This window comes from Cololabis saira, chromosome 14 (genome assembly GCF_033807715.1).
Source record: "Cololabis saira isolate AMF1-May2022 chromosome 14, fColSai1.1, whole genome shotgun sequence".
Taxonomy (NCBI): domain Eukaryota; kingdom Metazoa; phylum Chordata; class Actinopteri; order Beloniformes; family Belonidae; genus Cololabis; species Cololabis saira.
The window spans coordinates 15,783,032-15,799,048 of record NC_084600.1 but is presented as its reverse complement, the minus strand read 5'-3'; the positions used below and the strand labels follow the sequence as shown (position 1 = coordinate 15,799,048).

The window sequence follows — 16,017 nt, the reverse complement described above, 5'->3', positions numbered from 1 at the left end:
AATTGTTTTGTTCATATATTCATGTGTACAAAGAATAAATCATTCGTGGGTGAAGGACATGCCACAAAGTTGGAGAAAGTCACCTCCACAGAGCAGATGTTTAGTAGCTTCTTCTGTCTGCATTTCACTGGGAAGTCAAGTTTAAATTAATATATAAGCAGAATTTCACACATCGTGATACGTCTGTGTGGAACACTAGACACAATGCATTGATATCAGTCAATCACATTGAATTTCTCATTGTTTCTTTGCAGAGACACCAGATAAGATCATCAAAAACAGTTGTAAGTTATGATAAAACTGTTTTTAATTATTTAAACATGGAACAATATAGAAGCTGGATTAAAGCAAATTTAAAATAGTTTTAAAAAGATATAAACATATGATAAAGCCACACAACTACAATCATAAACCTGGAGCAAGGAAAAATATATTTTCTGATCTAATTGACCTTATAAAATGATTCTCTTTCTATGACTTTGACATTAGACTTCATGTTTAACTCCGAGACACGACTCAACAGCAGCAATGCTTCTGAAACAAAACATGGTGATACAGAACATGCTGAGATGTTCATGTTCGAATGCTGGAAACTCTCCTTCCCTCGTGCTGTGACGACTCCTGGCGTCAGCAGCTGCTTTAGTTCATTGTGATAGTTGTGGGTGACTTCATGGAAACTTATTTGTGACGCTTTGTTGTAGGAGCAGAAGCAGAGCAGTGTGACACTAGGAGCAGAAGTGTCACATCCAGACGTGTACAGTGACCTCATCTCCAGGTATCCACCGTCCTGACCTGTGATGAGGTGATGAGCAGCAACAAGCCAGCGTTTGTATGTGCGGCCCATTTGAGACAGAAACGGCTGGAAACATCGAGCCCCGTGTGGTTTGTCTGCAGGTTCATGTTGACCCCGAGGGAACAGCTCGGAGCGTTTACGCTCAGGTACGAGGGGGATGAACGGGCAAAACGTTGGTCTCATCTGTGTCCCAAATGAGCTGACATCATCAGCAAGCCCAGGTGAATGGTTCAAGTAGGGCCGGTACCGGAGCAGGCCTTTTATTTACTTTTATTTAATAAGCAGGAATTCATGAATTAATACACCAAATGTGACTAAAGGTTCAAACTAAATATACATGAAGAAACTGGTAAAAGGTCATTAAAACCCATATTGTTTGTGTACAGCCTCATCTTTAGATTTCCGTCAGCAGTTTAGTGAACAAATGTTATAAATCAAAACTGTTCAACAGTATTGAATCATTTGAATAAAAAGGAAAAGAAAATGTTTTATGTGCAAATCTGGCTAAATGTTGTAGTGTTTGCTAAAATCTAAATTATAAACACACAAAAGACTGATTTTCAACCTCTTAATAAAGTTAATAATTGTGATTATCAGCAGAGCAAAGCACAGCTTCATCTTCTTATATCAGATGACACTCAGAAATAACGAGGAGCACAAAACCATAATCATGATCTTGATATGAAAAACGAATTTTGGGGATAAGCAGAAAATTTCCGCCGAAAGGCGTGCCCATAGTTCCCATTTGGGGTTTATTTAAATTAATTAAAGCAATAAATGAATTACCCTCTCCATGACCCAGAGACAGATGGGCTGTTTGAGTTGCTTCGACCAGCAGCCTTCAGATGGGAGTGAAGATACGTTTTAAATATAATCACTACGTTTTGTGAGTTTCTTTATTCACAATTAAGAAGTCAAGACAGTGTTAAGCTCTAAATGACTATGCCATCCACCAATCAAAAGACTTTGCCCCCAATTATACATATACTTGTAGCTTAATGTAATTTTATTAGGTAATTTAAGTAATTTAATTTCATGTAAGCAAGGCTCCGTTGTCATGGATACTCATCCTCACAAATGTTAAAAGGTCCCAGGATTACCAGCTGAAATCCACCAGAGAAACTTGCATGGAAAAAAAAAGTCTAACAATCATGATTTAAACTTGATGATTTAAAGAAGCTATGTACAAATCTTAAGAAGATATGACACAATTTGACTGATCCACTGTTGCTAACTGAGTGTGTAAATAACTTAAATAGTTTTTATCTAATAATCATGTATTTGATAATTAGGCACAGAATCAACAGCGACCACTGTTCACAGTGTCATTTATCTAAAATGTTGCAGCTAAAGCCTGAATTATAGTTTCGCGTTAAATGGACGCAGAGCCTACGCCGTAGTTGGTGTAACGCGGAACCATATATCAGCCTCAAGTTGTGTTTACAGTCATCTCTTTTAAATTGATACACAAATTCTACCCTGCAAAACAATATTTATGCAAAAATTTAAGAAGGATATAGATGTTAATTGTTCTTTTTGCCAAAGGCATCCGGAAACATATTCTCACTTATTCTGGTCATGTGAATTCACTTATAAATTCTGGAGGGACTTCCACAAGTATTTTGCTGATTCTGTCTTTTCTGATTTTCATCTTTATTTTAAGAATGTTATTTTTCATAATTTTAATCACAAAGATAGGGACAAATTCTTTTTTTTTTATAAATCTGTCTTTATTTTTTAGCAAAGTTTCACATAAGTGCAAATGCATCCACAGAAAGCCTTAACTCCTTGTACTCAAATAGAACTTGAACAATATATGAGGACGATCTACTCGTCAAAAAACACAAAGGCGCAAAAGACCATCTGTAAATCGCTGAATTTGTTTACATGAAACCTACTCTCGCACATTATGTTATTTTTATTTTTATTTATCTTGTTAATTTAAATTCAACTGTCTTGTCCTTTATATATATTCTTGTGTTTATTTCTTTTCAATATGGTGCTGGAATCTCTCTATTTGTATGTTGCCTTTGTTCTTTTCATTGTATTTCAAGATAGAAAGTGTGTTTACGGTCATGCTTTTATTCTGAAAGGCCCGCGCAGGCGTGCTGCGGCGCAGCAGCGCCCCCTGCAGGACGCCGTCCACACCGCTGGAAGGAAGGAGAGCACGATCCTCGCAGGGTTTAAGTCCACCGGAGCATGTCATGCCCAGACGGATAGCAGGCTTGTTGTTCGGGCCGATGCATGACAGCAGACATTATTATTATTAGAATTATTATTTTTTGTATTAGAGACGCTCAGACGACTCGGAGATGGGGAGCACGTTTGCAGCTGGAAGACCCTCAATTTCGCCATGAAAACAGCTATATTCGCTTTCGGTTTTCTGCAGCCTCCATCTAGGATCCTTTAATCTAAACTTCAGGTTGGTTCTTCTGATATTACGACCTAGCTCGTTTTATGCGCATCCTCGCAACGTCACCGCTGGTTTAAGGCTGATTTATAGTTCCTCGCTACACCAACGCAGAGCCTATGGCGTGGGGTACGCGTACGTTGCGCGTCGCCGCGTACCGTACGGCGTAGACTCTGCGTCGATTTAACGCAGGACCATGAATCAGGCTTTGCTGACATGCCTGCAGCTATGATGCTTATATCCACCAAACCACTGTATTTCTGCCTCATAATATGTCTACACTTATATTATAATGATAGCAGTGACTGGAAATATATTACTAATGTATGGTATTATTAGTGCGATTATAGTGTACTAGTATAATCATGGTGTTATTAATATATTATATATTATATATTATATATGTGTGTGTGTGTGTGTGTGTGTGTGTGTGTGTGTGTGTGTGTGTGTGTGTGTGTGTGTGTGTGTGTGTGTGTATGTCTGTGTGTGTATTATTGTTGTTGTTATTGTTGTTTTTATTATAAATGTAGTTATGCTAGGAATGTAGGGCTGGGCGATATATCGAGATTTTAATATATATCGATATATTTTCAAACGTGATATGGTACGAGACAATATCGTTTATATCGATTATTAAATTAAAAAAAAATATGATTTTGATATAGTTTATTTTGTGACAAAATGACTTGAATGTTTTATTTGAGATTTGCACAAATGTTTTTGTTATTTGCACAACTGTAAACCTCAGTGGAAAAGTCTGCCTGTTACTGTCTACATTGTATTAATTGCAGTGTATTTTAATTTAATTGTTATGCAGGAAAGGGATATTTGTTTTATTTTATTCAAGAAGCATTTTTATTCTATATATGCAGGCAGTTTATTTTATTTCATTTGTTTTATACATTTTGATATTGTGCAGACCTCTGTTAACCCTTTATAGGGCACTCATTGAAATACTTGGAAATGTACAATTTCAACCCTAGAGTGTTATTGGGGGCTACTACCAGAGTATTTTTAATTTTTTCTTTTTTTCATTTTTTTTAAATTCTTGATGCAAATCAAGGTCAAAGAAGTTACCATATATGGTTCCTTGCCCATCGCGAGTAACATTGTATCTAACACTGAAGTTACGTGTATGGTTACTTGCCCATTGTGGGTGAAATTGTACCCATACATTGGATATGTATAAAAATACAAAAAACACATACAACATAATATTTATGATGCTTTCTTCATAGAGATATTAGAACTTTTCTCCATAAATGGTACAACTTGACTTATAGGGCTTCTCTTTTTCTCCATCCATATATTTCGTCCAATCAGTCCAATCACCTCCTGACCCTCTCTCTCCACCAGCAGCAGGCAGGTTGATCATGCCATTGACCATGCCACAGAACAATAAGTGAAGAATAGCATTAGAATTAATGCTGGTACTGATATTATGCTATACAAATCTGTGGCAACATCCAATGCAACATCCAATATTGTCTTACCTTATAATGCGCTATTTGTAAAACGAAAACACCCAAAGTATGATTTACTAGATGCACCGGGCATATGTCTACAAAAGGACACTGTCACTTGAACTAGTTTGACCATAAGGGGGTGTATTTGTAAAAAAATGCACAAAGTATGGGTTACTAGAGTATCTGGCATATGTCTATAAAAGGTTCCTCAGTCACTTGCACTAGTTTTACCACAGAGGGGCGTATGATCATATATGGGATCACCATTATTCATGCTAACTATTTCACTGATTTCACTAATTCTGCACAAACAACACTTATCTCATCAGTTAGCACCATCATTCAAACACATACTGTGTGAGTGTCATCAACTTAGCATGGTTAGTTTCAGCTTTCTGAACTTTTGTGTGGTAGAAGGTAGGAGCAAAAATGTGAATTTCCCCCTTCTTGAAAATCAATGAAGTTCCCACTTCTCCAGGGCACTACTGATTGGTCAGATGCCATGATGACACTGTCTGTGACAAAGCATGATCTGTGCTGATTGGCAGGATTAACTCACATGACTTCAACACCTCACTGAGAAGTGTGGGGAAAGTAGTTTTTCATGTCCACGGAAATTACCGTATATGGTAACTCGCCCTATAAAGGGTTAATAAAGGAACCTGTGTGACATTTGGCACGAGGCTTTGTATTAAAACTGACTGTTTTTTTAACGGTTTGCCTCAGAAAAAAATGAAGCTAACAGAGAGGCTATGCTATAATGCTTTGGGGGAAACCCCAATTATGGCACAGAAAAAATATCGATATATATCGAGTATCGCCATTCAGCTAGAAAATATCGAGATATGACTTTTGGTCCATATCGCCCAGCCCTATAGGAATGTATGACTGTATGAATTTATGTCAATTCAATTCAATTTTATTTGTATAGCGTCTAATACAACAAATGTTGTCTCTAGGCGCTTTCCAGAGACCCAGAACATAAACCCCCGAGCAATTATTACATAAACAATGGCAGGTAAAAACTCCCCTAGTGGGAGAAAAGCCTTAAGCCAAACAGTGGCAAGAAAAACTCCCCTTTAGGAGGGAAGAAACCTTGAGCAGGACCAGGCTCATAAGGGGGGACCCTCCTGCTGAAGGCCAGACTGGGGGGGTTGGGGACGTCTTAGATGTTATCTTTTCTGTAATACTTTATGTACTTTATGAACCTCCGGAAGATTAGTGGTCACCAAGGCGGCAGCTGATGGGGATCCATCCAATAAACAATAAACTTGAGTAACCGACTCTGTGCGTTGCCGTCCGCAGGCTCGAACCCTCGGGGATGTGAAGCGCTGCAGGCGGCGCTGATGGAGCTGCAGGAGTTGGGCTGGCTGGGTCTGGTGGCTCTCTTCTTGGCCTCCCTGCTCATCGTGCTGGCATGGCTGCTCCAGTACGGGCTGTCGGTGCTGCGGCTCTGGAGGTCCGGGAAGACCGCGGCCCGGGATCAGCATCAGCACCAGACCCATCAGAGCCATCAGACCCATCAGAGCCACCAGGCCGGAGGAGTGTGGCGCTTCCTGCTGAAGCTCTGCTCCGGCAAGGATGGAGGAGCTGCACCCGAGGCTGGAGTCAGGGGCTTGTTGGCCTCTCTGTTCTCCTTCAAGTCCTTCAGGGAGCACTGGCAGAGGACCTGGGTCAGGGCTCTGAACGAGCAGGCCTGCAGGCATGGGGTGAGTTGGTGGCATATACCTGTCAAGTTTTGGGATTTAAAAATACGGGAAATCTTCCAGCTGCTGCCCCACCAGTCCAACCCAACCGAGGTCCAGTATCTTACATTTTAAGATAGATTTAGGAGAAATCCAAAATATCTACCTGTCAACCACTTACACACTACAATTATGTGCTCATATCCTGATAGGACGAACTTTATTGACACTGAAATGCTGTGGACATTCCTATGTATGTAATTCATATAATAGAGCCTAAATGAAAACACAAAGGGGAATTAAAGCACATTTATTTATTTTATAATTTTAAGTTTATACACACATTGATTGTCTTCAAGTGAAACTTTTACATTTTCTTTTAATTGGTCATTTTCACTCATGTGGCTCTCTGGCATTAATGACTGATGACACGGACGCATGTTTCTGTCCTGCTGATCTTTAGGAAAGTACATTCGGTTTCCCATTTTTAGAGATCTAGAAGTCTTTGCTTTTTGTGCTGAAATGTTTTCTCTCTGGTTACATCCATCCATTTCTGATTTGTTGCTCTGAGTTTGCTCCTGTTGTCACCACTAACCTCGCGAGAAATGCCACCCAGACTACAGCAGGGGGCAGTTCTCGCGAGGTTAGTGACTATTCAGTTTGCTGTTTAAAAATTATTATATTATAAAACTGGAAATTTACGGGAAAATACTAAAAAGAGCAGTAAAATACGATAGTTTCCCGGCCAAAACAGGAGACTTAACAGGTATGGTTGGTGGTGGTGGGGGGGGGTACCACTGGGGCATGAATAGTTAAGCAGGTGTTTATGTGCAAATGTGTGGAGGTGTGGGAGTGGAGTGTTTCTAATCGGTGAGAGGATGGCAGAGGGGGGCGGGGGGGCAGAGCCTTGTGTAACAGCTCTGAATCGATGCACAAAAGAGCAGAGCCGCGGATCAGCACTGTGACACCCACACGGCGTAAAAATAGTCTGAAATGCGAGCGCGTTTGATCACATTGGGACGAGGTGAAATCAATCCTGCAGCTTTCCAGGACAGAAGAGTCTCACCTGTCTCTCCCGTCTCACCTGTCTCACCGTCCGTCAGCAGCAGCCACTCTGACTTAAACGCTTGACTGGCAGTCGGGGACGTGTTGCAGGCTCATCCTACCTTTCTAAAGGTCCTCCTCTGTGCATAGCTGCTTTTGATGTTTGGCGGATCAAAGTGTGATGTTTCCTGTGAAGCTGGAGGATGAGACGAACAGAGCAGAACTGATCGGGTCATGGTGGTCGCCTCACCTTTTACTGAAACCCTCGGCTGTTTTAGCCCCCAGGTCTGAAGACAAACAGGTTTTAAGGAGCAGAAAAATGTGACACAAACTGAAAATTTGTAGTTGTACATTTCTCCCATTTTTACCAGTATTTTTCAGCAGTTCTGAGTAGGGCTGGGTTAAAAAAAAAACAGATTTTAATTGATTTTCCTTTGAATGATCCGATATCCATCCATCCATCCATTATCTATACCCGCTTTATCCTTTTCAGGGTCACGGGGGTCTGCTGGAGCCTATCCCAGCTCATTTCAGGTGAGAGGCAGGGATGATCCGATATCGATTCATAAAATCCCCAAATCGATCATTTAATGTGTTATGCAGCCTGCAGGTTAAAGCCAGGTCGTCTCGCGTGACCGCCGATCTCACAACATCTCGTGACTCTGTAAAGAGCGTTGTTTCAACATGATGAATTCAGATGTTTGGATGCATTTTGGATTCAAAAAACACAAAGCCAGCTCTAAACCTAACGACTTCTGGCTGAATTGTTGATGTAAACATTAATATTTTTGATAAAGTACCAAGTTACAGTTAGTTTTCTACAATTTACAGCATTAGTTCTCTGAGAATCTCTTCCATATTCAAGTACATTTATCTCTGAAATATCCTTATCCGAATCGAAATGAATCGAATCAAATTGATTTTGGAAATCTGAATCAATACCCAGCTCTAGTTCTGAGTCTCTTAAACGCCATGAATGACAGTTCCCATTCTACGAGGTCTGCCTTAAGTTTCACTTTCATTTTAGACTCCTCTGAGGAACGGATGGTAGTTTCCACTCGCTGCTTTGATGTCAGCGTCACGTTTGACTTGCGAAGAATCCAGATTCCTCAGAAATCTTGAGTTAAACATCCCAACACGGCTGGGGGGGGCGGGGCGATGCGTATCGCCGCGCAGCATCACCTGCTCCTCTAACAATAGTTCACATGTGTCTGGGGACCGGAGAGACCTGTTCCTGTGGTTTTGGGGAATGCTGATTCTGGTGTAGTCTGGTGGAGGATCTGAGCTGCTGCCCAGGGGTGGGTTTGGTTAGGCCTGTGTTGAAAAAAATCGATTTTCCGATTCTAAATTGATTCTCATATTAATTCCTAAAAATGATTTATAAGTCTAAAGATCGATTTTTTTCATCATTACATTACAACTTTTGGTATTTTTTTGTTTATGCCCAAAAAAAGGAATGTTTTGTTGGACACAAGAATAACTAGTTCCATGTTTTTGCCTTCAAATATGTTTAAAGGTATGAAAACATCAAAGTTTTCAGTTATAATTGCATACATTTTCTATATTTCATTACTTTATATACTGTCTTGGGGTTAAATTTGCATAAAATGCTAAAAACCAAATTCCTGAAATGGATCGGAAATGGAAAAAATTAAAACAGAATGTGGGAAAAAATAAAACCGATTTCCTTCGTCTCTGTTTCCTCCCTGGATCTGTTTGGTAATTCTGCCCCACGGTGTTTCTGAAAGCAGTTCTATCAGCATTCTGGGAGGTGATTGGTCCTTACACCATCATTAGCTGCCAATACTTGCTATTGAATCTCAATATAATACTAGTATTAATATGTTGCATAACTACACAGTCAAATAATTCATGCAACAGCTCAAAAAACAGTTTTAATAACACTAACCCAAATCAATATCGGAATCGGATCGAATCAAATCTTGATGATCGATTCTGAATCTTAAGAATCGGAATCGAATCGATTCTTGACATTTGAATCGATCCCCAGCCCTAGTCTTCGTATTTTTGTTCTAGCTTTAATAAATCTGGACCTACACCTGGACTCCCTTACGTTGAAGCTTTCGTGGTGGAGGCAGTAGTTTAGCCTCGTCTTGCTGAAACACGCAAGGCCTTCCCTGTCTGTAGAGTCCATTAGTTGCTCTGAGTACGTGCTGACACTTGAGCATCGATGTTTCCTCTCCAGATGTGTAGGCGTCCCATTAAAGCTCAACCACACCATGAGAGAGGCAGGTCTTTGAATCGAAGGGCTGCCCCTCCCTGTGTAGTCTGAAGGATATTTTTTAAAAGAAGGAGAGTTTCTCCTATTTGCCTCTGTAGTATTTACATGAGCTTTCAGCCCGTCATGGCAGAGATTTAAGTGTTTTCTGACCACGTGCAGTGATTCCCATCAGAGTGTTTTTAACGCAGGACCACCCGGGGCCCACAGACACATCCGGTCTAGATCGTCTGCCCCTCCGGGCACATGCAGGTTTCTCCAAATCCAGATCGTAGATAATAAAGCTGCTCAAAGCATAACTCTACACTGAGGAACATTATAATGCAAATTAATTTGCTAATTCTTTTTGTCGGACACAAATTTTTAGGTTTTTTAAATACCTGACATATTTCAGCGTTTCCTTTCACCTTTATCAGAGTCATGAGGTGTCTCTGATGAAGGCGAAAGGAATCGCTGAAACATGTCAGGTATTTAAATAACCTAAAAATCCTTGTCCGACAAAAAGAATTAGCAAATTTAATTGTAAAGCCATGGACAAAATTAACTTTATTAAATCATTTAAATGGTTTGCATTTTGTGGACAGCTTTACTCGTTTTTACTTGTGAGATTTCTTGTGTCTGTCAGTGCAGTTCCATGCACATCTAAATCAAGCTATTGGCAACAATCTAGATAAGGATTAAACTGGGGTTTCCCAGAAATCCAAGTAAACATGCCCGAGAAGACAATCGATTATTGAGTGAAGGGCGTTTGACTCCACAACGTTAGGTGGCGCCACACAGACTTTTGTGTTGGCGTTCTTTGTTCTTCTTCTTCTTCTTCTCCTACTGTGTTGATTTTCTGGCTTTCGTGGCTCGTCACCTCCAGAAAGGGTCCCGGGGCGGTCAGTAGCTCGGCTAAGTGTGGTATACATGCAGGAATAACTCGGATTAGGACGCATTATCTGGCACTAATAGCTCGATCTCAAAAGCTTCAGATCGGTTCGACTACAGCCCGACTAAGGTGTAAACACAGTTTTTAAAACTTCAATATCGGTCAGATTAAGGCAACAATTCGACTTTCTGTTAGTGCAGGTAAAAGTACAAGTGTCTGTTGCCAGTTGGGAGATCTTCCTCCAGATGTTGGATTTTAACGCCACTTACTTTTCCATCCTTATGTTGGCCACATCCCAACTTCTTCTCATGAAATGGCAGAAAGTTTTACACGTTTTACATTCCACGTCTGCAATACTTTTCATGTCACATTATGATTTAAACGTGTGGTTTTTATTTGCCTTTTGTTCAGGAATTGGACTTGCGCTCTTTCCCGTGTCGCTGGTCATCTCAGGTGCTTGTTGTCTTTATGTCACTGACGCGTCGCTGCGCAGCCTTGAACCCCGTGACAATCCTCAGTGTCAGTTTTCATGATGTGTTTGCGTGGGCAGAGGTCTCCGAGGGTTTACTGGAAGTGGCTCTTTGTAATAACGCCATAGAAAATGGGAGAGTGCCAGCTTAGTTATCTTATAGCGGCCTAATTATTTGATCCGCCTGATGTGAACTTTGGATTCCTTTCCCACTGTTTGTTTAATCTTTCCAGATTTCAGCCGCAGCATTCGTGCATGACTAACAGTTTTATGACCTTACTGTTGTAAACATTTATCACACGGCCACACCTAGCTGCCGTCACCCACAGCGCCAGTTGTTTAGACGTAGATGTTTCACAGCGGCAGAAAAGGCTGTATATCAGGAAATCCCATAAGTTTCTTTTTCTCACATCAGGGTCACATGAAGGTTAAGGACATAACAAGCAAAGCTTTGCTTTTCTTGAAAGTGATAGCCTCATAACTTCACGGGTGGGCGTTCTCTTTACCTAAATATGAAAGTTGGACCCGTAAGCTCTGAAATCCCCCAGAAAGAAAAAGAAACACGACTATTGAGCTCAGTGATTAAAGTATCTGCAGGAGAATCGTCCTGACTGAGCACGTGCAGGAGTGGTCTGACGCATTGATGAGTGGCGCAGCTCCGTTTGTCCATTTGTGATCTGAGCTCACTCAGATCACGGCCAAACACATCTGCCTGTCACCCCGGCTGCATGCGGAGCAATCTGTTACTCTGAATGTGTCTGGAGCGTATGCAAATCAACAGAGCTTGTATGTTAATGCTGCATGCGTGACACCGGGATGACAAACCACATGCTAGGTGTTACCGGTGCACTGACAAGAGCCAGTCTTGGATGCCAAAACCCCTCTCGATGCATGATTCTGTTCACCTATCATGACTAGGGATGGGAATCGAGAAATGGTTCTTGTTCAGAACCATTTCCCAGAGATTCAATTCCTTGGAATCGTTTGGAAATTTTGCAAAAGATTCCCTTTTTGACTGCAGTGCAGAATGACATCATCACGCACGTTGCATAGCTTACGCATCGGATGTAAGCCAGCAGTCAATAGTAAACATGGCGCCTAAGCGATTAAAAACGCCCGAAAGTCTGGTCACTAGTGATGTTTGATACCACCGATTTCCTTTCTGATCCCATATTGAGTAAAATTCAGACTGGAATCGGCGATACCGATTCAATACCGATACATTGTGTAAATACACCTAATGTGCCGGTAAATCTAAAAAAATTGGTGTATTTTAGATAGTTTAAGAATAAAAGACATCAGAGTAACTTATTTAGCTATTTATATTAAGGTCAGAAGTATACTGAGGTAGCTGCCTCATTCACAATACAGCCGAGCTGTTATAACAACAGGAAAAAAGTGTTTGAAAAAGGTGTTTTCATCACTAAAAAAGATCCTAAGTAAAATAATGAAACCAATGAAATAAATAAGAATAATAAACAAAAATAAGAACTATAAAAATGAAGATAAGAAAAGTAGTTCCTACCAGCAGCGGGTCATTTAGACCAAATCTGAATAGTTTAGTATTAAGTATTGATATTTTAGTTTAAAGGTATTGTGACATGAAAAACACATTTTTCTTGATTTTTTGTGTTTTGTTGGGTGTCTTGACATCAATTACACCCAAAAAACAACAAACTTTTAACATTCAGTGTATTGTGTGGTTTCTGGGATTTTCCGCATAACTATGCAAAAACGGCGCATGTGGTTTGGTGGCGGATCGTTACGTAACGATCCGCTAAATCACCGCCCCCTCCACCCAGCTCCCTGCCTCCTCTCCTCTCCAGCGCACCATAAAGGCTGATTTATGGTTCCGCGTTACACCGACGCAGAGCCTACGGCGTAGGGTTACGCGGCGACGCGCACCGTACGCTGAACCCTACGGCGTAGGCTCTGCGTCGATTTAACGCGGAACCATAAATCAGGCTTAACACGGAGCTGTTTAGAGCCTCTTTTGTTCTCTCCCGGAGGAAAACTGTTAAGAAGACCCGCGGCCACTGACTGGACTTAAGATAAGGGGACACTGCTGCTTGCATGCCTTTATTTTTATGATTGTTTGCTGTGGTTCGCCCTGCTGCTTTTCCGTGCATGCTTCGCCTGTCGCTCCCGGCTTAACTCTCCGACTTCGCTGTGAGCGTATGGCTGGGTTGGAGGAGGTTTGGAGGAGGAGCGGAGCAATGATTGACAGGAAAGGGGGAAAAGGAAGCGTTTTTCACGGCGCAAAAAAACACTGTCATAAAAAGCCAGGAATGGAGTACTAGAGTGAAGTTTTTCTTGTTACACTCTTTTAGACACATTTGAGGGATGTTGGCCAAGACTTTTAATAGTGTTAAAAGCATGTTAAAAATGATGTCACAATACCTTTAAGAATCGATTTTAGAGCATACAGATGTGGTATCGGAAGTATCAATATTTCAGTATTAATCCGCACAACCCTACTGGTTGCATTTTTAGTAAAAAAGTCGACAACAAGGCAACTTTCAATATACTAATGAATATTTCGTCAAAGGTAATACAAAGGAAATACTACCAACATGCAATAACAATCAATGAATGTCGCGTTTCGATCCGGACCAACGTCAGTAATTCTCAACCGAGAAGCAGCGACGTTAGCATGTCCTCGGGTAATAGTACTGCAGATAACTGATTAACTAACCAACACTGCCTCTCATATTAGCGCCATTTGCCTCATTGTTGTCCTTTTTTTCCAAACGGGAATCGATAAAGAACCGAACCGTTAAGCAGAATCGTAAAAATCATATCAGTTCCCATCCCTAAACACGAACAGTGACATATATTTGTAATAAGCTCTTGTCTTAGTATTCAACAGGTGTTGTGGGTTTCCACGTCCCGGCTGGACACCAGACTGAAAAGGTTCTCTAGCGAGCACGCGCTCGTGGAGTTTCCGCGCCACCTGTCAGGCGCGTTTCTGTGGCTGTTTTGAAAGAGGACACGACAGCCAGCGCCGGTACCGCGGTCCTTTAACTCTCCTCTAACACCCCGAGATTATGTTTCTGTTTCTGCGTCAGGCAGAATACGAGCTTCCCCGGAGGAACCGGGCGCAATGAAGATCCTGCGTCAGTTTCATCACGGGGGATTATAAACAAATCCTCCACGGCATTAACATAAGTACTTCTGCAGTCAAGATACATGCTGACAGAATAAGTCTGCAGAGAATAATGTTGAACATACAAATAAATGCTAGAGGAGCGGCTGGCATGGTGAAGGTGAAGCAGCAGATGAAGCTGAGACTTTGCAACTTTCCTAAAACCACAAGGTTTCTATTTTCAGTTTTAAAGAAGATGGGTGAAAATTATACATTTGCATAATATATTATATTATTGAACCATTTTAGAGGTTCATGAAATGTTGTTGTTTAACAGATAGCAAGAATTCACCTTACGGTCAGGTTGATACATTTCATATTTTTGAAATAAAAATAAAATAAATGGGTTGAAATAATTGTTTTTTTCATTAAAGTGTAGGTTTAAGAGCTCAGATCTCACAGTAGAGTCACTATTCACTCCACACACTCCGAGAATGTCAGGTTTCATCATTAGGTCTTGGAAATAAAGTCAATAAGTATCTGTGAACAAACATCTGGGCCTGTCAATTTAAGAAATACAGAGATTATAAACATTTATCTCAGAAACAGGTTCTTCCATCATAATATCTCTGAAGATATTGTAATATTTTAGACAATGTTGTGGATAAATGAGCAGGACAATTGAATAGCCAAAAAAACTACTTAAAAGTATGAAAATGGATCAGCACTAAACAGTAATTTCTCACAATAGGTTTTTCTTGTATAGAAACATGATTTCAAGGATTTTACCAATCTAAATAATTCAATCGTTCATTGTATTCATTCATTCATACACAAGGCTCTCATGACAGATGCCCCCCCCCCCCCCCCCCACCTGTCACATAACGGCATTTAACATCACACTGCTTATGAAAAACCGAGAAATGAGATGCATATTTACGGACTCGTGCTTTTCTCACAAATGACGCATGTCGCCGGGTTGGCGAGAGTTGCTGCTCACATCAGGGCGCGTGAAGATTACCAATGTAATACTCTTTATAGCTGAGTCATTATGACTGAGGCTGCTTGAACTTCACATTTCTTTTCTAGGGATACGCCACCTTCGTACATGTGAGTCTGCAGTTCAGGAAACGGCTCCTGAAGTCTGCTCTGGCTGCGTTTTTTAATTTAATTTTATTAAAATTCTGTTCCCAGCAGCAGAGTGACATCAGCCAGGAATCCTCATTCTGTCTCACAAACTCTGAGTGTTGTCAAGAGACCCGACGTCGACCCTGACGCCGACCCGTGCAGTCGGGAGATTATTCAAGGCGGCCGAAGGGAGACATAAGATATAAGATAACGTTTATTTGCCATTTGTACATTTGTTAAAGTACATAGGAATTCTTGTGCAGAACATACTCAGAGTACAAACATGAGAAGGAGTAAACATTTTAAAACTAAAATAAAAAAGAATAAAATAACAATAAATATCAGACACTTTACACTTCACCTAAGAATATTACACGTTTCCCAGTAGATTGTCAATATACAGAAGTAGATTGATCAAGAGGACTGATAATACTTTGCTTTTCCCATCAGTCTCACTGCAGGGAAGAAACAGTTGTAAAAGCGCGTTTTCCGTGTGATGATATGTCCGTTCTACTCTGTCTAAGGCTGTATGTCAAGGGCGTAGGTTTGGTCTCAACATTGGTAGGGACGATATAACAGCATAACCTGCATGTTCACTTTTTGCTGGGGACGGGACATTAATAAGACCAAACAGATTGGGTGAACGGGGGTCAGGGCTACATTTGTCACAAATATGAACCTAATTAATTGATAGGCTAAATGATCAATGCAAAATAAATCTGTATTGACTTATACTGTGTATAATGTGTATTGGTTCACCTGATACACGGTATGATTCAAACCTTTGTTTTCAAAAACTACTAAAGAAACATTTTGAAAACTTCCAG

At 40.7% G+C, this 16,017-nt stretch overlaps 1 protein-coding gene across 3 annotated transcripts in view; it reads left to right on the top strand.

The window, feature by feature from the left end:
* Positions 1-2,953: 2,953 nt before the first annotated feature.
* The window catches only part of c2cd2l (c2cd2 like), a 39,619-nt gene continuing 26,555 nt past the window's right edge, over positions 2,954-16,017 (top strand). For all 3 annotated transcript variants that reach the window (XM_061739921.1, XM_061739920.1, XM_061739919.1), the window contains exons 1-2: positions 2,954-3,215; positions 5,975-6,378. In XM_061739921.1, the coding sequence (XP_061595905.1) occupies positions 6,016-6,378 (363 nt within the window). In that variant the 5' untranslated portion in view covers positions 2,954-3,215; positions 5,975-6,015. The remainder of the gene's footprint in view (positions 3,216-5,974; positions 6,379-16,017) is intronic.